The sequence below is a fragment of the Genypterus blacodes genome, unplaced genomic scaffold (assembly GCF_046128005.1).
Source record: "Genypterus blacodes isolate CSIRO-AG114 ecotype Tasmania unplaced genomic scaffold, CSIRO-AGI_Gbla_v1 ptg000120l_1, whole genome shotgun sequence".
In the NCBI taxonomy this organism is placed as follows: Eukaryota; Metazoa; Chordata; class Actinopteri; order Ophidiiformes; family Ophidiidae; genus Genypterus; species Genypterus blacodes.
The window spans coordinates 337,877-360,543 of NW_027466923.1; the positions used below are offsets into that span (position 1 = coordinate 337,877).

A 22,667-nucleotide genomic window follows, 5' to 3' on the forward strand; every position below is an offset into this window, starting at 1 on the left:
TGAGAGAGAGTTCTCATGTGTTAACCAGGCATAAATGTGCAACTTTAGAGGTTTTTCATGGTGCATGAGGTCATATTTGCTTTTAAAAGCAAAGAAATCCAGACTGTCCAACAGAAGGAATGTGAAGGTTAGACAATCTGGTGCACAGATGTGTGTTTGTGTGTGTGTGTGTGTGTCTGAGCTGTGGTGGTGTGCAAGCACATCAACCTGCATACAGTTTTATCCTCTTCAAAACTGACTAGAAGAAGAAAGAAATTAACCCCTGCAGAGAGATGATCTCATGCAAAAATAAATAAAGTTAAATTGGCTGGACATAAAACAAGAACATTAAAACAACTTATTTTAAGATCAATTATTATAAGAACGAACAAACAAGATATTTGAGTGATTCGCACAGGGACATCTATGGCGCTTGTTCCCACTCAGTGTAACTGGTATGGATTTGTGTTTTGCTATTTAAAAAAAAAAAGTTCAATCGAATTTAAAACGTGCCAGCGTGGAGTTTTGATCCCGTGTCCCTTTTTAAAATAGAACCTATAATATGGAGAGCACTCATTACCATAAATGATCAACCAATAAACAAACACTATTGACCAGGAGCCGCCGCTGTCTTATCATAACACGGCCTGGGTGCGGTTAGAGCCCCGCTGCAGCCGCGCCTTTTCCTGTGGCAGCGGAACGTCGGAGGGTCAGCTGACAGCTTTCAGGGGAGGAAAGAGCGGAATTAGCGGCTGTGTGAACCGGGAACCAACGGAATCCTTACATTACCTCAAGAGGCTAAACGGGAAGCGAAACACCGGCACTGTCCGCGAGAAAACAAGGGTAATTTCCCCGCGGTAGACCTGTTAAGACATTTTATTGTCCGACTGATTAAATGTAACCGTGTGTCCGTGGCTGGAAGTCGGAAAAAGCGGTACTGTTCGTGGGCGATGCTAGCGTTAGCACTGTTAGCTGCCGCTCCACTAGCTACGTCAAGCTAACAAACGCGAGCGGCAAGAGGGCGCTGTTTTCTTGAAATAAAAGCTTAAACTACAACCTTTCTAAATTTGCTGAACAGTTTAACAAGGTAACGTCACTGGGGAGCTTATTAATATTCGCTCCGTTCATATCTTTTACTTGCCGATAGTTCTAATTGTCTTAATTAGTTACCGGTATTTCTTTTCTTTTTACCGGAAGTCACTTTTATTGCACAACGCTTGACACTTGTACACCGCTCCGAGCTAGCCTGCTATCCTAAGCTAAATTAGCTAGCTCCCTCTTACTCGGTCTATCTCCATCACTTTCAACTTAGCTGAAGGTCAAGCCTCCATCAATGCTGTTAGTACATCAGAATGTGTAAAACGATGCATGTCTGTCAAACTAGTCGCTTAGTGGTCGAGTAACGAATGAATAAAATGTGAAAAATTGATGAACGTTAGGAAATGGCCCGGCGGAGCAGACATCTTGACTTCGTCCAATAAATGGGCGATTTAAGCCGCTAAGTTGCCACCGTGTGCGTCTTAACGGTGTTCCCGACACGGTAATGTGTTGAATAAGGTTTAATTTAAATTTAATTACAATGCTTTGACGTGTTTATGTGCCGCGTACTCCCATTAAGCTTCGCGTGTATCGGTTGTATGGCCTCTGTCTTTAAGGAATTCCAGGCATGCCCTTCATCCCATCGTATTCCAGAATCTTCACGGGTGAACGGGGACAAACTTGGATGATTTTTCTGGACCAAAGCCGTAGGCCGTTTAGCTGTCCAATTACTACATTGCATTTAGGTTATTTAAAGTGTTGTCTGCAGTTTAGGTATTTACATTTACTGTCATATTCACCCTAATTAGTTCCAGATGGGAGCAGCTAAGAAACGGCTTCCTCGCCGGTTCCTTATGGGGGCTTCCTGCTAATCTGCTGCTAATCTTACTATGGAAAGAAACAAGGAATCGGTTGTGTGTGACAGTGGCGGTGGTGTATTTGAATCGTGTGTGTGTGTGTGTGCTCGTGTATGTACATATGTGCGTAACACAAGTGAGTCACCACTGAGGACCAGCTGCAGGGTGCATTCAGTTGGCAGTGCAGTAGTGTGTGTGTGTGTGTGTGTGTGAGAGAGAGGATAAAGCGGATGTGAGGGACAAACGTCTCCCTGTAATGTGGGTCACTCCCTCACCCCTTCGCTGCTTTCACTTCTCTTTCACCCATGTTTTCTTCCTCTCTCCGCTTCCTTCCTAAAACCCTTCTCTCCCTTTCTCTCCTCTCTCAGGTGGGGTTTGGATTCACCATGGCCAGTTGGGAGTGAAGAGCAGCCACAATGATTGGGGGACTGTTCATCTACAACCACAAGGGAGAGGTCCTCATCTCCCGGGTCTACCGAGACGACATAGGGTAGGACCACTAGTACCTTCCTCTACATTTGCTCATGTGATAAAAATCAAAAGGTCGTGATTCAGAATGAGACAAGTGTTTACTGCAGGTAAACCTGTCCTCCGTTGACCCTCATAACAGTTGATGATCAGTGGGGCAGCCACAGCACAGCACCGTACCTGGGGATGAACCCTGAAGTATGAATATGAAGGATTGTGTCACTTATCCAGCACAAACATTTACAGTTTCCTCTCGTCATTTAAAAGTTTAAACCCCAAAGGTTTAGGTTATTTCTGCTTCTTTTAACCTTAATGCACCCGTTGGGCCTAGACTGGATTACAAGAAATGGACAGTATATGCAGTAAAAAAAAACACGTCTTTGGTGTTCGGTAAAAGTAAGACAGTTTTCATCCCCCTGCAAGGTAATGAGAGCAGATAGGTCATGTAAGGTTAATGCAAGTTGATTCCTCTTCTGGTACAAGGTGCAAATTATTTCTGTTTTTAAAAGAAATGCCACAAAAAGTAAAACCTTTACTCTTACTGCATGTTTATGAATTCATTTGCTCATTCCGTTTGTACAGTATTTAATCAGGATTTTTCCTTTCCCATGTTAACTTAACTGTTAGTGAATACAACCCACTAAGCCTTTAAATGCCACTTATTGTTGACAGGAAGCCCACAAACTAGTGGTAGGTAGTTTTACAAATGCACTGTTTATAGTAACCAACAGTAATTACAGTTTTATTAACGTTAATTGTACGGTCATTCTCCATCAATTTTAACAACAATTTAGTCATTTAGATTGCACTTTTGATCACAGTAAAAGCCATGTGGTGTGACGACTTCCTGACAGTTTTGCCTGCTGCTGCTATACACAGTAAAACACAATCCTCACCTGCTCACTTGTATTCACACTCGATGCATTCATTCACATTTCTGCCGCACACTGTAAAGCTTTTGAAATGCACAATCTGAGTTTGAACTTTATCTTGAGTGGGTAAGTGTCCTCGTCTGCTATCTTTATTTTTGCCAACCAGTCGGTAGGTTTACGTCAAATGTTGCGTTCACTCTAAATGAACTCGTTATCATTAATGTCATTAATGCTCAATGTCAGATTACGAACAACAGGAAACAGTAAATGGTCGAAATGGCAGTAATAAACCATTTACTAACAAGTCGGTTAAATATTAAAACAGACTTGGAGCATCAGACAGATTTCACAGGTTGTGGTGATGTGGAACCGAGCTGAAACAGAAGCTGGTCTGAACTGAAGTGTTGGTTAAAAGGGATTTGTTCATGTCGGATACATCTGTGACCGCCAATGGGGCTGAACTGCATCGTCCAGTGTAAACAATGGTAAATAGATTAATGGTCCAGCGAGCCCTTTGTGTCGTCATCCTGCCCTCTCATTCTTTCTCTCACTCTATTTACTGACTTGCTCTTATGCTTTTGACACATTCCATCCGCCCGTAATGGAGACTTCAATTTCCCTGCTCTCTGTTTTGTGCAATCTCAGCCATTGGACCATTGGCTCAGGATGACTAAGACGTAAAGAAGGCATCTTGCCAGATTTTACATCAGTCTGGTCAAATCTTGCAGACACAGCAGCCTATTTGTTTCTTGTGTGAGAGGGTGGAAAGAGGAGAATCTAGCTCACTCAAATAATCCACGTTTGTATGAGACGCCGCTTAACCTCCAGTTTAGCTTTGTCCCTCATGAATGGTACAGTAGTATGGATGCTGTCGTTGTAGCCCACTTCCCTAATTGTGTCAAGTAAGCCATCTGTGTCGTAAACTCTGTTTTTATCCATTCACGATCGTCTGCATCCTTTTGTTGACCTCAGCACTCCATCCAGCCATCACGCTGTCACACACCAGTCCACCGTCACTCGCTAATGTTGATCATACCTTTTGATACCTGTTCAACTAAACGCATTATGTTGCTCCCAAAGCTGGATTTCACGCACTGCAATGTTGCGATGACATCTGTTCAGTGACATCGCTTCATAGTGCAAGAGATTGGGTTGTGCATTTGGGCGTGTTGCTACCGCTGTGGCGACTGCATCACACAACATAAAGAGCAACGTAATCCTCACCTCTTCCTGGTGTACTTGGTTACCGTAGGAAACAGATGGCAAAAGGATGGCGTCATAAGAAACACCATGTCGTTTGCTCCGTCTGTGTACATGATGCACGAAAATGTCTTTGTGCATTTTTGTCTCTCTCCTTTTACTTCATCCTTTTTTCCCTCTCTATCCTTTCTTATCACCAATTTCCTCCATCTGTCCATCTTGGCCCCTGTAGGAATAGGTAAGAGAAGCTCCAACCTGTCAAGCATGACCCCCCCTTCCCTCTTACGGCCACCAATCAGTGAACCCCCTCCTTACCCCCAAAGTGCATGTCCATTGAATCCACAGCCAGCGCCCTGATGTTTCCTGTAAGCATGAGTCACCTGTCATGATACTCCAATGGCAGATAAAACCTCCAGATGCTGAGATGCAACAACCAACCAGTCGAAACCAATCGGCCAACTAATCAGCCACTACCAGAGCGCCCCCCCTCCCCCCTCCCCCAATGAGTACTGTGGCTCACAAACGGCTCTACCAGCACCTGAGCATGTCGTCTGAGCATGAGCTATGACGGTTGATTTGAGCCCTCTGATCCTGCGTCCGTGCCCTCAGTTCACACAGAAAATGAGAGACGGATGTAGCGCGTCTCTCTTTTCTGTGGGTTTGGGTCTGGGATTAAGTAAGGTACAGTGGAACTATGGTTTATGTTCATTTAAAGAATTAAATTCAAACCCTAAATGTTAATAAATAATAAGGTTTCCAAAGTGCCTCTTACAGGTGTTATTTTATATTTGTTGATAAAGCAGCTTAATGCGTACGGCATGCATTGTGACGGCCTCCTAGATTGACATTTCTCAGTCCTCTGTGGGAATTTAGACATGTTGTGTGCATGTTCGTCTGTTAAACCTTCAATCACACAGACACCAAGAGATTGTGATGCTTTCCAGGCACTGAACCTTAACACATGACATCAACCCAGGAGGCTTCCAACTCAGTCTCAGGACCATTTGCATAATGTGCAATGTGCCTTGCAGAAGCAACACAAGTGATTTAGCTGAGCTGAATAGTTAGTTTAAGGTAGCTACACATCTGTAGTGTGTGATTCTTGATTCTTTAAATTGATCTTGATCAGTCATTGTAAGATTAAGGTTTTCTGATGACTTGCCTGCATTGATACTTTGGCTTTAAGGTAGGTGTGCCTGCCCTCTCTAACACCTTAGCAGGCTGAAGGAGCTCTCTGTAGAAGCATTCTGTTATTCTTGTTAGAGCGTGCGACATCCTCAGTGCTAAGCCCTGTTATTTTTAAATCCACATTAATCAGGGCTTTGTTTCCACAAAGCATCTTCACACTAAAGTAGGTTCCTCCCCTTTTGATTTAAAGTACAAATGCATGTGAATTTAACTCTTTCAGTGTCAGTCAAAGTAAAACTCAGATTGGACCATTCACTTACTCATGTAATACTTCTCATGCTACATTTTCTCTCTCCCTTCAGCATCAACCTATCCACATTTACACCAAACAACATTCTTTCTCTGTGTGGAGGTGCCCTTGTCATTTGCTTGCGCAACGTTTCGATAATTGCTGATTCTTGCTAAATGAGTGGCTGTGCTGTGCAAGCCTGGATATCAATGTTTAGGCTAGAAGAAACGGATCGCGGGTTTGTCTGCTTGTTGTTTTGCCTAAGACAAAATGTGGCCAGGGACTTCGAGGGCCCAAAAAAAAGAATTGGTACCTTCTTATTGGACTTCACATGGTGGGATAGTGCATCAACAACTGTCTCACCAATACGTTAAAGCCTGGAACAGTTCCTCTCAGTTTCTAATGCAAATGTCCGTCTCCGTGTCTCTCCTCCCTCACATCCAGGCGCAATGCCGTCGATGCGTTCCGTGTGAATGTGATCCACGCCAGGCAGCAGGTCCGATCCCCGGTGACCAACATCGCCCGCACCAGCTTCTTCCATGTTAAACGCTCCAACATTTGGCTGGCGGCCGTCACCAAGCAGAATGTCAACGCTGCCATGGTGTTCGAGTTCCTCTACAAGATGTGCGACGTCATGACGGCGTACTTCGGCAAGATCAGCGAGGAGAACATCAAGAACAACTTTGTGCTGATCTACGAGCTGCTGGACGGTAAGGAGATGGAAGGCGTTAGGGGAAGATAAAGGGGTCGTCATGTGCAATTATTATAATTATCACAGATTCAGATAAACAGAAGTTTGCAGATCTGGCTCTAAGAGAACTGAGTTATTTTTTTTATCTGAATATACAGCTGTCGGATGAATCATTTCCTGGATAGTCTGTCTTGTATCTGCCTTTATAATCTGAACCTTTCAGATCCGGTAATGAATGGCAATGAGAGATAAGTGTGTTTCTACAGCTGTGCATAAATGTCAAATGTGTGTCGATCACAGCTTTATTACAAAGTCAGACAATGGATTTGTGTGAAAACGTGGCATTAAGGAAATTAAAACTATTTCTGCCACATGTCCCTAACAGACCTGTGTGCTGAACGGTCTTATCTCCCACTAACAAGTTATCTGTGTGTGTTCATACAGAGATCCTGGACTTTGGCTATCCCCAGAACTCTGAGACTGGAGCTTTGAAGACCTTTATCACCCAGCAGGGCATCAAGGGGCAGGTCAGCAAGAGCTCCCTCGACTCATTAATGGTGGAATGTGTCTTGGGTTGGCAGAACAACAGGAACAGAGACTCTGGAGGCTCCTAAATATGTCAACAACTGGAGCAGATTGAGAATATAAATACATTGTTTTATCTAAGGGGTGTCACAAATGGATTCATGAGCTGAATCTGGTTTGGGGTCGCCCAAGTCCAAATGCCAAGACGTAAATCAGTCTCGGCTAAATAAAGCCTGACACCTGAACAGAACGGTTGCACAATTGCAACCAACTGCCAACAGTTTGACACAAGCTGTCAATCTGGCTCTCATGAAATCATGGAGTGAAGGGGGCGGAGCTTCTTTAGTTTCATTTAAAAACAGGTTTTTGAAAGTGCTAAAGGAAACGACACAATATATTGTTTGAATAATTTGTTAGTGTAATATTGAAGTGAGAATGTCTCATTATGTAATTTAACCTGAAGTCTTTTCTCTTGTTGTTTCCCCCAACTTTGGTTTTCAACGTTTCTCAATTCAGCACCAGGTAAAAAAACCAAACACTCATTTCCGTTGTCCCATTTGTCTTCCATCTTCCGCATATGGCCGCTGACATTTCCTCTGTCTCTCTCAGACTAAAGAGGAGCAGTCTCAGATCACCAGCCAGGTGACCGGGCAGATCGGCTGGCGCCGCGAAGGCATCAAATATCGCCGCAACGAGCTCTTCCTGGACGTGCTGGAGAGCGTCAACCTGCTCATGTCCCCACAAGGTGCGCTGGCCGCTTCGCTAATTAGAGCGGAATAACAATGACCTGAATTATTCATCGCAATTCTATTGACAAGAGCGCCGCCACAGCATCGGCACCAAATTGTCCCTCGCTCATACACAGACATCGCTTTTGTTCACGGTCATTGCTCTTACTACTTATATACTTTAGTTTCCCACATTGTGTACGTTCACCATTACAGTTATCTGCATCAATGAAAGGCCCAGTATTGATCAGACATTCAAAGTCCTCTCCCACAGATTTGAGTGAAGCGTTATCAGTCACACCCTTGGCGTTTCCTCCCGTCCAGGTCAGGTCCTGAGCGCCCACGTGTCGGGCCGAGTAGTGATGAAGAGCTACTTGAGCGGAATGCCCGAGTGTAAATTTGGCATGAACGACAAGATTGTCATCGACAAGCAGGGCAAGGGAGGAGCATCGGACGACGCGGGCAAGAGGTGAGCGACCCAGAGAATTATACCAAGAACAAGCGTTTGATAAAGAAAGTCAGATTTGTTAACTTAACTTCACTGCAGATGTGTTTTTAAGCGCTTTCTATTGACTTGCATCTTTTTAAAAAGCACAGACAAGGACATTGAGTTGAGCTTAAGAGAGTCGGCCTTGTCTGTTAGCCCCTCGTCTGTGTGTGTTGTCCTGTTGTTGCCGAGGCTTTACAATATTATTTTAATTTTCCTTTCCTTTGGATGCATCTCTCCTCTCTTTCCCTCTCTTTCTTTTCTATGTGCTGTACCTCAGTGATTTAGGGGGAGGAAGGTACGGTACTGACAAGTGTCCTGAGCCTCTGCCACCCCGACACACACACATACACATCACACACACACTCACACTCACGCCTGTCTTGTCTTAAGGCCTCTCAGCACATCAAGTACTTAAACACATCCACGTTTTTTATGAGCTTGTACATTTCATGCACTGTTGCTCCTCACTCACTCGATCCAAACCAAACATGCCTTTTTAACCCTTCAGTGTGTTTGCCCGCTGGTTGTGTCCCCGCTTAGACAGTCTAGTCTGTTTTTGTTTTATTACTTCACACCAATCCCTCCTGCTTGACTTTTAACCCTTTACCCAAACACCTAATACTAGTGAGTCTCATCTGTAGCCATTAACCTCAACCAGGTTGTCATGTTGTGGTCTTAGCAGTTGTGCGTTTTGTGTTTACTCATAAGTTCATGTTTGTTTATGTTGATCAGTAGAGAGAGAGGCAGTAGTGTTTATGTTTTGGTAGCTGTGGTTGGGATAAGTGTTGTTTTTGGAAATTCAGACTTGTGTGTTTGGGTGACGGGACCAATATTTCCTTGTGTGTGTGTGTGTGCGTGTCTCTCTCTGTGCTTTGCAGTGGGAAGCAGTCCATAGCAATCGACGACTGCACCTTCCACCAGTGTGTGCGTCTCAGTAAGTTTGACTCGGAGCGTAGCATCAGCTTCATCCCGCCTGACGGAGAGTACGAGCTCATGAGGTCAGTGAATGTTTGACCTCACTTACTACTTTGTTCTGCATCAAATATGTGTTTAGTGACAGTGACGTTCATTCCCTTCACTTATTGCAGGTATCGCACCACTAAGGACATCATCCTGCCGTTCCGAGTCATTCCCCTTGTCAGGGAGGTGGGCCGCACTAAGCTGGAGGTCAAGGTGGTCATCAAGTCCAACTTCAAACCCTCACTGCTGGCTCAGAAGATCGAGGTGAGCTCTTATTGCAGACGACCTTTGGGTTCTCTTGCCCCATGCAGACGATACTCTGTTGTATCTTTGGAAGTTTTCTCAGCTCTATTCTTGATTCCACAGGTGCGTATCCCAACGCCCCTCAACACGAGCGGTGTGCAGGTGATCTGTATGAAGGGAAAGGCCAAGTACAAGGCCAGTGAGAACGCCATCGTCTGGAAGTGAGTAGCAACGCAGCTCAGGAGATTCAACCCGACTCATTCCATTCCCTTTAGTTAATGATTAAACACCTCGTCTCTCTTTAGCTTTGTTGGTTTAAACTCGACCCCTCTGCCTTCTCTTGTAACGTCACGTTCACCAGCTTGACCTGTAACGACTCCTTTGCCTAATAAGTAACCGTTTGTGCGCTCAGGATCAAACGCATGGCTGGGATGAAGGAGTCTCAGATCAGCGCTGAGATCGAGCTGCTGCCGACTAACGACAAGAAGAAATGGGCCAGACCTCCAATCTCTATGAACTTTGAGGTCAGTAGGCACAGAAACACTGCCCATCTAAACTCTGTCTCTGTCTGTCATCACTCCTCTCATAACACAGTCTCAGATTGAGGATGAAGGTCATGAATTAACTCCTCCTGAGGTTTTTAATGCTTTCCTTCAGAATAAAAGTTAATGATCCTTGTTTGAGTTCCATTAAAGTCTTATTGAGATTTGCGCACAACTGGCAGTAACAACCCGTGCATGAGGCGTGATCAGACGTGCCTGCACACGCCTCTGTCACGCCTCCTGCTTAGACATTGATGGATCCACTCCAGGCCTCCCAGCACGCCCTGACGCAACTCTGCCCTCCCTTTATCTCCGCAGGTCCCCTTCGCTCCCTCCGGTCTCAAGGTGCGCTACTTGAAGGTGTTCGAGTCCAAACTGAACTACAGCGATCACGACGTCATCAAATGGGTGCGGTACATCGGCCGCTCGGGCATCTACGAAACCCGCTGCTAAACTTTCTCCTCGCCAGGCAGCGAACTGACCACTTCCTCCCGTCTATCCCGTTACAATGTTTATTTTTCTGGCCCCTTTCCCCACTTTCTCTCTCTTCTCTCTCTCTCTCTCTCTCTCTTCCCCTCAACCCTTATAGCCTCTCTCATACACCGCCCCCCACCCTCACCCCTTCCCTAGCTAGGTGTCGGAGAGATTTTGAATTTACATCCTAAAAAGAAGAAAATATGGTATAATGCACAGATATATATGCAAACATGTGACCCATTGTATCGTATATATCTCGTAGTGATGAGTAAACCTGTAAACCAAACCGGTGTCAGAAAGAGCAAAGACACGTGATGCAGGGGGAGCCGGGGGAGAGGACTGAAGGCGCCTCGCTCTCCTTAGGGGGCGCTCTCATTTAGTGTTATTGTTCCACTGTTTACCCCCCCAAGCCCCGCCCCCCTCAGTTGCTTTAGAGAAACAAAAAGTCCCACGTGTTAAAATGACCCCCGGTAAGATGATCTATAGCTGTTGTGGTAATCGTTTCGCTTTCGAGATTTACTTGATGTTATTCTTATACGTGAACATCTTGTCATAGTAGTCGACCCTTTCAAATTAAGCTGCGTAGTCTGAATGTGTATCGTGGACTGAGTGACGTTTGACTTTGTGTTTTGAGGAGGATCATTTAGAGCTCTCGACACGGAACTCTCTGTCCGCACCGCTAAGGAGGACGAGAGAATCAAAACGATTCCCAATTTTAAGGAGCGACTTATTTGCTCTGATGTACAGCCGAGAAAGGGAACCCACTAACTGAACTCTTGGTTTTTGTAGTCGTCGGTTCTGAAGTGAGCGAGGACGACGTGAGGTTAAAAGAAAAAGTAGGGAAACATTCCAGCAGGTAGCGATGAGTATTGAACAACATTCTAGAGCTCACTTTCCTGACCGGTCCTGACATTAGAACGGCTTCGATTGAACTTTGTCACGCTGAGTGGATCCATTTTTAGTGGGAAGATGCTGGATGTGTGTGTGTTTGTGTGTGTGGGTGTGTGTGTGTGTGTGTGCGTGCGTGCGTGTGTGTATTGTAAGGTGAGGTCTCCCCCTGGTGTCCGCCTCATCACCGTCTGCTTCAGGGAAAGAAAACACAGACAACACTCACAGAGCCACATGAATACGGTGCTGTCGTAGGGGGAAAGATGGTTGTAACACACTTTTGGTCAGTTTTGGTAACTAAAAGATCTCCGGGTTCAGGTTTGGGGGGGGGGAAAGGTAATCGTCATGTAGTTCGTCTGTGTTTTCGCTCCCATCTGCTTCTACATGTTTGTAGCCCTGGTGACCGTTCTGTCCAATAAAATCTGACTATGTAACCAAACACGCCCACCTTCTGTCTGTGTTTACGTTTGACTTCATATTCAGGGAATTTCACTTGAACTTTGGCAGCACCTCGACCCCAGATGAGCAGATAAGCACGAGGTCGGGACAAATGAACTGAGCCAGGGTCATTTGAGTTGGCCGACATTATTTAATACATTTTCCTTGCTTGCATTCTGACGTCTACATCCAGGACAACAAAAATAATTCCAAACAGTAAAACAATACATGGTTAAAACACTTGAAACATGTTGTATCTGGTAGTGGCTGTTGTTGACCTTGCACCTTTAAATCTCACACACATTTCCTCAAGAACCAAGGTGAAGATGCCCAGAATCATTCAGCACCCAAATCCAGGCTGCTTATCCTCAAGATATCGATGTAAATCTTGTGAATGTATTTGCATGATCAATATCATATAAGTGCTTTGAGGGGTAAAACATGCCTAAAATAGATTAAAAACCCAAACCTCACATTCACTTTGGAGTCATCTAACGGTATTGCAATACAACATCTTCAGATCGGCTGTGATGGTTTAGTTTAGGCAGCACAGTAGAGACCGGAGAGGCAGGAGACGCCTCACTGTCCCATTACTTCCGTGCTGAAACAATGTTGCTCTGCAGACCTGAAACATCCCCTTCATTCTTTTGGACTCTTCAGGCAAGGAGGTAGCTACATAATGTGTTCATCAGAAGTTTACACAGATCTTATGCTACCACCTATGCGGTCCAGCCAAACCGCAGATTCCTGTAGGACACAGAAAACCCTACAGCCTTAACTCAAATTTGAAGCCGTGCGTATGAAGACATCATTGCCTCGATTATAAAAGGCGCCAATGTTGTGCTTTTGACAGAAAACCAAAGATAAAAACAGGTTATTGTTGCCAGCATTAGTATGTTCAGACTTTTATCAGGTGTGTCATATACATTCTCTATGCATTACATGTATTACAGGTGAAAATAAAACTTTCTTTGGGCCCAGATCTGCAGAGAAAAATACGAAGTCCAGCCTTGCTTGCGTTGGTTGACGTAAACTTTGGTAGTATAAGTTTACAACCTGCACATAGATAGGACTACAATCGAGCAATTACAAAAATAAGTATTTCGACAACAGTTTCAACGGAGACATGCTGGTTCTTTACATCTTTGCAAAACTTTTTGAGTTCCGCCACTGAAACGTTGACAGTGTGAGTAAGTCGTCTTCCAAAGGAGCGATCAAATTAAATTATCCACGCAGAGGAAAAAAAAGCTGATTTATTAGAATTGTGCAACAACAAAGCTGAACCCAGATCTGCCAGTAGATGGAGACATTTGACAGACAGACATTTCCAACATGCCCACAGAAAAGAGCTCGCACACAGACTTCACATGCGCAAACACCCACATAGCCCCGATGCGGACAAACACATTAATACAAACGGTTTAGTAGACATTTAACACTCAAACTCTTTCAGATTTCATGTCATCAGGAATTTCCCCCCTTTATTAAAAAAAAGAAAAAAAAGAAAAAACGAAACCACCAAACTTGATTTCACTTGAGAACGCAAAGGAAGCCAGGCTGAGTTCATGAATCTGTAACTCCACCGTGAGATCAGAACGCCAGACCTCCAGTTTCCTCCCAAACTACTGTAGGTGTGCTGTTCCAAGTGACCAAAAAAGCTGTGAGCCCTCCCGCTAAAGCCAGGACAAGACGAGAACACGAAACCCATGCTGCACGACGGTGCCAACGACAAATGGAAGAGCGGAACTGTAGAGCGGAACACCTGCGAGTATTCCTCAGAGAGAGCGACAGTGAGTGACTATTAAAAACGCATCAAAGGTGACTGAAAACATCCAAAGAACTCGGGTGACTAGTGGTAACTTAAACTGACCGTTATGTAGAAAGAAACAGAAATATTGGTTGCTACACGGGAGCTGTGTTGAAACAGCCTGTTGCCGTTAACAACCAATGTGAAACTCGAGTTCTAAAGGTAAAAACCATTAAAAAAAAAAAACATACACGTGATGGAAGCAGGAGCTCCATGACGCCACGCTACTCATCAGTGACTACTCCACCGCTTCACTTCACTGGTAGCACTGACTGCGGCCCCACAGAGGAAGAGGAGGAGGAGGGGAGAAGGAGGAGGAGAGGGGGAAAGGATGGAGGGAATCCGACGGGCTCTAATCTTCCTCGTCTTCCTCGTCGTCCTCGTCGTCGTCCTCGCTGATGAGGTATGGGCGGGCGGCCCCCGCGCTGTGCTGGCCCGGCGGGGAGTGAGGCGGGGAGGTCTTGTTGAAGAAGGGGAGGCGGAAGGTGGGGGAGGGGGAGCGCTCCTCCCGGGTGGGGCTGCTGCTGGGGCTCTGCCGGGGGCTGATGGCCTGCAGCATGCGGCCCTTCCCCTCCTTCAACATGTGCTTCTGCAGAGACAAACAGGTACGTGTCAGGCTTCAGAGAGCAGTACACAAGTGTCATGTATGTAGTTTAACCCCCCGTTAAGACAAAGGAAAGCCTAACGTCCTCACCAGAGCTCCTTCTGGCCCAAACATCTGCAGGAAGTTACCGATGAACTCCCGGGATTTCTCCTCCCACTTCTGGATCAGGTCGATGCTCTTCTCCTCCACCTTCTGGACGAACTCCTTGCTCTTCTCCTCCACGTCGCGCACCTTCCTCTTCACCTTGTCCACGCGCTCCTGCAGGTGGTACTTCTTCTCCTGACAAAAGGGGGGCGGCAGAGGTGAGGAGCGACAAATCTACCGTTATGTCATCACAGGAGGCAGTTTGCCCTTAAAGAGAACCTTCGTCCAAAGTCATCAGCTATTTTAGAAGTGTATTTTTAGAGACGAGGCCCATGAGTCAAACTTAACCTCTCACTGTGACGGTCACATGTTCTGAACGACCTTTGACACAGCAGCAGCTTGTCATAAAGAGTGTAGAGTATGCGGAGCGTCTCGTACGTTAATGAAGCTGACGTTGAGCTCCTTGGCCGTGTATCCTCTCTGCAGGTTGCGCCGGACGTACACGTCGTAGTCGCGGACGATGCGGGTGATGATGTCAGAGGTGGAGATCCCCTCCGTCCGCTGGGTGGGGGCGAACATACCTGGAGAGCAGCAGAGGACAAAAGGTCAGAGGACGCGAGGGATTACAAAGGATGATTCTCACTCTCACACACGTCTTTGGTGAAGAGTGTGTTTTCCTCCCAAGCCTTGGCAGGGAGGAACAGGGGTGAATGACTGTATTGTGTAGTTTCATGTACCACACTGCTCCTCCCGGTTGCTTCAGCACTCACCGGCCTCCTTGATGTGCTTGTAAACATCGTCGCTGCCCGCCGAGGAGTACGGGATGTCGTCGTGGGCCACAAAGTCGATCTGGAGGGAGGGAGAGAGAGAAGTGTAGGATCAGGGACGGCCCGTCGTTCACTCCCACCCGCGACTCCGCCTCCTGTCACTCTAATGTCGCCGTGTCTCGCCCACTCACCCGGTGCTTGGTGAGGAACTCGGGCGTCAGCGTCCAGGGAGCGTTCCGCACCACCTCGTCCACGTAGCGGCAGTGTGTGACGGCGTCGTAGCGCTCGTCCTCGTTCATCACCGTGAAGCCCTTGTACTTGTGGGTCAGGTCGTCGCTGCACACTTTCAACGGAGAGAAATATTCACAGAGAAACGATTTCCTTAAGTGCATAAGTGACGAATTCAAGAGTAAAGAGATCGAGACAAACCCAGTTATGGCTTTATGGAGCTGTACGATGAGGTCGCATTCCCTTTTTTTGCTCCAGGAAATGCAAAAGGCAGCTGATGTGTTGCCTCAATGCACGCACACACACACACACACACACACACACACACACACACACACACACACACACACACACACACACACACACACACACACACACACACACACACACACACACACACACACACACACACACACACACACACACACACACACACAGTACATACACACACAAGCACGCACACACTCACCTCCAACAATGAGGTGTGTGTTTGGGAAAAGGCACTTGGCCTGCATAAGCGCTCTGGCGTGACCCGAGTGGAAAACATCGAAGATGCCGTCTGCGTAAACTCGCACAGGCCTGTCTGCTGCACCCAGAGAGACAGACAGGGGGGGAGGGGGGGGGGACAGACACACACACAGCCATTATAGACCCGTAGTGTAAGTCAACTACAGTGAGACGGTTTGTCTACTTGGACCGAAAGGGGAACCGTAAAGGCCCAGAGAGGGAACGGAAGGTTGGGAAATGAGACGGCGTGACAGAAAGCGTCTCACTCACGTGGCGTTCCTCTTTTCGCCTCCTCCATGGGGACTCTGATGTACGGTTTACCGTGATTAGGCTCCAGCTCATCTGCAAAAGGGGCCGGGTGCTTCAGGCCCTGACAGAGAAGCACATGTTAGGTTCATCTCACACACTTACTGTTGGGCTATTATCCACTGAATGAAAGTGCTGCTGTCTAAGGACGACATCAGCGACCACAGAGCCTAGAAAGTCACAAACCGCCTCAAGCAGGTCAGCTCACTCACCACGGTGCATCGGGGGATTTTCCCGAGCCTCTCTCCCTCCTCTGCCTCTCCGTTGGAGCCGTCTCTCCTCCTCTTCCTGGGCAGGAGGAGCCCGCTGGAACTCTCGGCCTCCATCTCTGGAGACAACAAGAGCGGATGAAAACACCTACAAATCATCTGCAGGCTTTCATACAAAGAGGTGGATAGAGGTTTTGTGTTGTGATATAATGTGTAATTGTACGGCGCACAATGCAGAATGACAGGACGTCCTGGACGGAGACAATGGCGTCTCTCTGGCAGATATCGAGGGCCGACTGCAAATTCAACAAACACCTCCTGTTTTAACGTAAACATTTGGTCCTGAACGTACAGATAACAAATTTCTCGGCCTTGGCGTTAGATACTCGTGATAGAGTGTGACCCAGATCACATTTGCCAACAATGTAGCGGCCCACTAATCCAAGGTCGGCAGTCCAACACAAGCAGGCGCTCCTTTATTTCATCTGGCAACTGCACTTGATCTGACTTAAGTTACATAACAGCCAGGCTGGACGTCTTCCAGGGGCCGGCAGATATACAGCCGTCGTGCTTTAGGTGTAGATAATCAACCAAACTCAGCATTCTGGAGACAACATCAGTCAGGCGTCTTTGTCCCGGTAGAGTAAGAGTTGAAGCGTACACACACACACACACACACACACACACACACACACACACACACACACACACACACACACACACACACACACACACACACACACACACACACACACACACACACACACAGGTCTTGGAAGGGAAGATCCACTACTTTGTAAAGTCCAGACGTTGTCAATAACAACTCCTTTAACTAGTAATTAAATCTGTATAACCCTTGGCTGGACTTTGCTGTCGGTTATGAAACTAGGACTCGGTCGGTCCGGCTGAGTGACAGCAGATACAGTTACAGGACACTTGCACAAACTCTCTCACCTCTCTGTGTCTCTCTCTGCAGCAGCTGTGCATGATAGCGTGGAGTGTCCCAGCGATATCCACACAGTGTGATGGAAGATTTACACAATCAGCACATGTCATCATGTCTCAAACCAGCTGCTATGATGAGGCTACTGAGGTTCACCAGAGGCTCAGTGTCACTGTTACACATTATTCCAAAAGGAGCAGCAATTGTTATGCTGATCTCACACACACACACACACACACACACACACAAACAAACACTCCTTCCTGAGAATGCTTTCCATTAGATTTGCACATGTGATTGTAGGCATGTGCTTCCATTCAGACATCAAAGTAGTCCAGATGTGCAGCAAGGCCCCGGCTCTCATTCCAATAACATCCCAAAGGTGTTGATGGGGTTGAAGTTGGGGGGCCTTGTTGCTCAGGCAAAGCAGCAAACCCTCTTTTTTTTTTACAAACATCACTTAGTCATGGTGGAACAGAATCCAAATCTGCTGCAATCAAACCTGCACTCACTCACACAAGGCTGCTTTAGATGAGGAAGCACACATGCAAAATACTGCTCCTCACCAAACACAACAAGACGAGATTTGTTATTATATGTGTATTAATGTTATTTTACTGTGTCATTGAGTTTAGTTAACGACACCGAAAGGCTTTTTCTGGCCTCCTCTGGGTCCGCGGACCTCACATTTAAGAGCACAAGCTGTTCCCGAGGTGTTCCCTCTCTCTCTCTCTCTCTCACTCACTCACTCACTCACTCACTCACTCTGTCAACCAGATGACAAAAAGGACGGATTCCTTCCTTAGATTCATCTCGCATCAAATCAGCTGAATCTGTCAAAAGCTATTACGTCAACATGAGAGTCATTGAAGCCTAACAGTCACCCTAACAGCTGACCGCACCGGCGAAACTGGTCGGGCAACTTACATATGTTGAATCCTTTACTTGCTGGACGCCTTCTCCTCTCATAAAAACCAATAATTGAATTAACGAACAAGCTTATCTACTTAACAGAACATAGTTTGTGAAGTTTGAGCCGACTTACCGTTCGCTGTTTTAGTGTAAACTCCTGTTTGGCTCGAGTGGGTGTTCGAACACTAGCTGTCAAGTTGCCTTAGCTTGTTAGCTAGTTAGCTGTAAGCTCGCTGGTTAGCTGAGTTGTAATCTGTCCGCGCTGACGCCAACAACGACCGTAGCCGCAGCCGATCCGCCTCCGACAGATCGGTTCTCGTTACGCCGTTCGAGAGGGCCGGCGACTAGCAGGAGAGACGAATCATAGGCAGTAACAGTTTGTACTACAGCGCTGACAGGTCAACGTCAGGAACTACAAAAGTTCGACATGCTTAAGGGGAAATGACGTCGCTGTGAGCGCCGCGCGGACATTTCCGGATACAGGGTCGGTAGATACCTGCACGGCCCCCTAGTGGAAATATGTGTGAACTGTTATCATGAGGCAAGATTAAGCTCTCATATGAAATTAGACATAAAGTGGAGAGTTACTTTCTCTGTTTATATCACATCGTATATATACACACCACACTGAACTGTGCTGTCTTATAATTGATCAAATAAATTCAATCCATTAATCAACTAGATTGATATTCAGACTATCTATCTAATCTATTTAAAATATGAGTGATTCCTTTATTATCTCCACCAAGGAGGTTATGTGTTTGTATCTGTTGGTAGTTTGGTATGTTTCTAGGTCTGCCTGCCTGCCTGCCTGCCTGCCTGCCTGTCTGCCTGTCTGTCTGACTGTCTGACTGTCTGTCTGTCTGCCTGCCTGCCTGCCTGCCTGCCTGCCTGCCTGCTTGCCTGCCTGCCTGCTTGCCTGTCTGTCTGTCTATTTACACATGTTACACTTTGTATCCTACTTACCAAAACAAAAATGATTCTTCCACATACATGCATGAAGAAATCGCTCTAAATCGCTTTCTAATTTCCCAAAAGCTGCAGAGATGTTTTACTCAAAGTGATCTGAAATACTGCGCCCAGTGATTGATTTATTCAAGAAGGAGCTAAGGGAGAACATACACTAAGTACAGAATGAAAGGCACAGGTCTGAAAGCATTTCTGTGGCGGTGATCCTGCAAAGAGCCTCTGAACAAGGTATAATTTCACTGGAAGATCAGAGGGGCACATGTGAGGGTAATTGACACCCTGAAGCTGGTGTTAAAGTTGTGCAATGAAAGCTGCTGTACATTGCGACTTCATCCTTTTAAAATTCTATTATGACTATTTAAACCTATCCTAATGTCTTAATTTGTTCCTAGAGTATATAATAAAGTGTAGTGTGTATAAATGTACATTCCTCTGAGTAAAGAAAGGGGGGGGGGGGGGTTGCATATCTTGGTTGGCCTCTTTAGAAACAGACTGATTTGCCTTGTGAGGTGTAATAAATATGTCATGGTAGAGTAACAAGTACCCTTACCCTTCCATTTTTTGTCATTTGTGTTGAACAATTACAGTATGATGTTCACCATTAGCCACCTGGCAGGATCCCTCAGACTCGCTGTCTCCAGGTACTCTGTCATCGCAGCCGTATACCTGCTGGTTTGGAGGACAGGATCTGCCTCACTGTGGAAATTGATGTCAAACACTTCAGTGTATCTGAGCAAATCATTTCCTTTTACTACAGTTCTCTCATCTGTATCTGTCCACCCAATGTAGTTTCCTTTGGGCCTCATAACATCGTTGTTGATCTCAACACAAATGAGCTCCTCCACCAACATTGTCACCATTGTAGGAATGTGCTGTGTTGTGAATTACATTGTTGAAACAGACAGATAAACCTGGAAACAAATGAATCAAAAGTAACTTACTCAAGTCTCAGAGCAACATTCCCATGCTGTCTCAGATCGACTCGGTGTCTGGACAACCTAGCCCATAATTCCTGCATATTTCTTTGGCCCTTAAACAGCAGTTGACACGGCTCCCCCTCTATTTTTTGACTCGCCAAGAGCACAGTTGAAAGGACATATCCAGCTGTTTTGGGACAGAGGGCTAATTTTTACCTGCCAGGCATGTTTTGTCAAGAATAAGTCTACAGTAGCTCTGTACGTTGCACCAAGTTTGGTATTTCTGTTCAACACAACAAGCTGAACAATCTGCTGTTTGGCAGCTGTAGATCAAGACAAACTTTTTGCTATTTAACCCTTAATGCATTAACTTGTCAGATCTTCTTACAGCTTCTCTCAGCACTATGATACGATACAGTAACAGCTTACAAACCGGACAGTCTGTGCACCCAGTAGGTGCCCTGCTGTCCACCTGGCTTTACAAGGAGTCACATTTTGTTTGAAGTTGGTCTTTTATTGCCCAGTGGGCTAATGAGCTCTTCCACGTCTCAACACGAGATGCATAAGGGGAGGACTCGAGGTTCAGTGGCCAATGGAAGGAGCCCAGTTATTACAGCAGTATTTATGAAGAGTTATTGTGCAGCAGACCAGACCAGGACTGGAGAGATGCAGCTACAGGTGAGGAGCTTGAGTTTTCTCTTTCAGTCTCGTTGCTATGTCAAGTTTAAAACTAAAGCTGTGTGAAAATTGGAAAACAGTTACATATCTGTTTTTGCAATGTTATTTCAATGTTTCCTGTTAGCCTGAAGAAAAATTACTATACAATGACCAATTTTCTAATAACTATTGAAAGAATGACATTCAAATATCACAACAAAATGATTAAGGTTGGAAAATAAACGGAAAATGTAAAGAATAGCAGATTTCATGTTGTATATATATATGTGTTTGCAATTTCAGTTGTGGAGGATGATTTCTCAGGCATCCCTGCTGAGGGCACTGTGCTGTCTGCTATTACTACCAGGTGTGTTTGAGCAGTATTAAGTATAATTCAAGTTATTTTTTAGCAGTAAACTTTGGTCCTGGATTTTACTTTTGATGCAAAACTTTGTAGAGACTAAAGTATAATTTCTTTGTTTCCATAATTGAAGCATTTCTAGAGGCAACATCTCTGCAGAAACTAAAGAAAGCTGAAGGTAGTGTTCTCGTTCACATACATCTTTTTTATTATTATTTAAGGGGTCCAGAATATTTCCTGAATAACTGATTCTCTATGTTGTTTCCACAGTGAATCCCTTCAGCATCGACTCTGCTCAGGCACATGATTTCTTGTCTCACTCTCGGCCTAAGAGGAGCCTTCCTGACCCTAAGTGGTACCGCGGCACACCTGATTTTCAGTCTTACTACCGCTTCTACAACAGCATCGGTCACATTGAAGGCGTAAGTTGAGAACGAAGGGAATTAGTGAAAGTGAGAAAGGTTTAAAAATTGCATGAGGTCATAAATCAGTAATGCAGTTTGAACCACATCTCTCTGTCTCCCCCTCTCTGTCTCTCCCTCAGCTCTATGAGATTGACAGAATCCGGATGCTGTATCAGCAGATGCGTCATCTGGAGTTGGTCCATGGCGCTGATGCCTCCAGTTATCAAAATGCTATGGGTGTACTGACCACCACCGCAGCACCAACTACCACACCACCACCCACCACCACACCTCCTCCACCTACCACCACTGTAGACCCTCTGGCCGACGCTGAGGTGATCTATCTGTGTAACCCCAAAGATACTTTGTGCAAACCTCAGATCGTCTTCCTGCCAACAGGGGCCGTCCCGATCTTGTGCGACCCACGATACAACCACGCATGCAGGCCCAAATCTGCAGAGGAGATAAAAGCTGCTGCGGCGGCGGCAGCGGCCGCTGCTGCTGCTGCTCCTCCTCCACCCCCACCCCCACCTCCTCCTGCTCCCAAAAAGTCTAACCCACCTCCACCCCCAGCCATTACCGTTAAAGGTATGGAATATGACTGCGACCCCTACTGGGACCCTGACTGCCTGATTGACCACCCTCCCCGGCCTGCTCAGGAAACATCTGCACCCGCTGAGCCTGCTGAGGAGAAAGTGGTGAAAGATGAAATAGCAGAAGCTGAGGAAAGTGCTCCTGCAGCACCAGTCGCTGAGAAACCCGTCGACCCTTTCTTTGATCCTTATGATTACAAACGTGACCTTTATGACCCCTTTCGTTATGCCAATCCCGCTCCTGAAGAAGAGTAAAAATAGAGTACTCAGGAAATCATGATGAAATGTTAAATCACAAGTTCAAACCAAGATGGAATGTGACCAAATAAATTGTGTGCAAATGATGAGAGGACTGTAATAAATGTATGCTCATAGGTTTGCAAGGAACAAGTCACCCAAATACTTATTACTTCATGAAACCCAATGCACAATAACTTTTGTACTAAATGAAACCAATAAAAAATAAAAAATAAATAAATTAGATTGTTATCAAAAGAAGACATTGGCCTTATTCTCTATTATCTCCTGTGCTCTTTTGACTGTAATTTATTTTGGGGAGTTGTTTTCTTCTTTTCTTCTTCTAATT

General features: G+C 45.8%; 3 protein-coding genes across 5 annotated transcripts; 2 read left to right on the forward strand and 1 right to left on the reverse strand.

The window, feature by feature from the left end:
* Positions 1–646: 646 nt before the first annotated feature.
* LOC143010174 (AP-2 complex subunit mu-A-like) lies at positions 647–11,814 on the forward strand. Its single transcript, XM_076162381.1, has 13 exons — positions 647–822; positions 2,243–2,364; positions 6,276–6,541; positions 6,967–7,049; positions 7,564–7,569; positions 7,657–7,792; positions 8,100–8,244; positions 8,543–8,560; positions 9,144–9,263; positions 9,354–9,489; positions 9,592–9,689; positions 9,881–9,992; positions 10,329–11,814. The coding sequence occupies exons 2-13, from the start codon at positions 2,291–2,293 to the stop codon at positions 10,461–10,463; spliced, it is 1,329 nt and encodes a 442-aa protein (XP_076018496.1). The 5' UTR covers positions 647–822; positions 2,243–2,290; the 3' UTR covers positions 10,464–11,814.
* A 116-nt stretch (positions 11,815–11,930) lies between these two features.
* pcyt1aa (phosphate cytidylyltransferase 1A, choline a) lies at positions 11,931–18,599 on the reverse strand. 2 transcript variants are annotated; one of them, XM_076162377.1, is made up of 9 exons: positions 18,314–18,599; positions 16,329–16,444; positions 16,081–16,180; positions 15,773–15,886; positions 15,267–15,418; positions 15,079–15,157; positions 14,747–14,889; positions 14,315–14,503; positions 11,931–14,209 (listed from the first exon to the last, which is right to left on the reverse strand). In XM_076162377.1, the coding sequence occupies exons 2-9, from the start codon at positions 16,440–16,442 to the stop codon at positions 13,973–13,975; spliced, it is 1,128 nt and encodes a 375-aa protein (XP_076018492.1). In that variant the 5' UTR covers positions 16,443–16,444; positions 18,314–18,599; the 3' UTR covers positions 11,931–13,972. The 2 variants fall into 2 exon arrangements, with proteins under 2 accessions (XP_076018492.1, XP_076018491.1); XM_076162376.1 differs by having other exon boundaries at positions 15,773–15,889.
* Positions 18,600–18,719: 120 nt separating this feature from the next.
* LOC143010173 (uncharacterized) lies at positions 18,720–22,532 on the forward strand. Of its 2 annotated transcripts, XM_076162380.1 has the most exons (6): positions 18,720–19,377; positions 19,737–20,744; positions 21,027–21,090; positions 21,218–21,262; positions 21,355–21,506; positions 21,629–22,532. In XM_076162380.1, exons 2-6 carry the CDS (start codon positions 20,598–20,600, stop codon positions 22,334–22,336), a joined length of 1,116 nt encoding a protein of 371 aa, XP_076018495.1. In that variant the 5' UTR covers positions 18,720–19,377; positions 19,737–20,597; the 3' UTR covers positions 22,337–22,532. The 2 variants fall into 2 exon arrangements, with proteins under 2 accessions (XP_076018495.1, XP_076018494.1); XM_076162379.1 differs by having other exon boundaries at positions 18,720–20,744.
* Positions 22,533–22,667: the final 135 nt, after the last annotated feature.

Bases quoted from the DNA above. Each gene is read 5' to 3' on its own strand.
- LOC143010174 (XM_076162381.1), top strand. From the start codon at position 2,291: ATGATTGGGGGACTGTTCATCTACAACCACAAGGGAGAGGTCCTCATC. The intron at 2,365-6,275 runs GTAGGACCACTA...CCTCACATCCAG, and splicing joins GTCTACCGAGACGACATAGG to GCGCAATGCCGTCGATGCGT. The intron at 9,690-9,880 runs GTGAGTAGCAAC...TTGTGCGCTCAG, and splicing joins GAGAACGCCATCGTCTGGAA to GATCAAACGCATGGCTGGGA.
- pcyt1aa (XM_076162376.1), bottom strand. From the start codon at position 16,442: ATGGAGGCCGAGAGTTCCAGCGGGCTCCTCCTGCCCAGGAAGAGGAGG. The intron at 14,890-15,078 runs GTGAGTGCTGAA...GCTGCTCTCCAG, and splicing joins CAAGCACATCAAGGAGGCCG to GTATGTTCGCCCCCACCCAG. The intron at 14,210-14,314 runs GTGAGGACGTTA...TTGTCTCTGCAG, and splicing joins TTGGGCCAGAAGGAGCTCTG to AAGCACATGTTGAAGGAGGG.
- LOC143010173 (XM_076162379.1), top strand. From the start codon at position 20,598: ATGAGCTCTTCCACGTCTCAACACGAGATGCATAAGGGGAGGACTCGA. The intron at 20,745-21,026 runs GTGAGGAGCTTG...TTGCAATTTCAG, and splicing joins CTGGAGAGATGCAGCTACAG to TTGTGGAGGATGATTTCTCA. The intron at 21,263-21,354 runs GTAGTGTTCTCG...TTGTTTCCACAG, and splicing joins GAAACTAAAGAAAGCTGAAG to TGAATCCCTTCAGCATCGAC.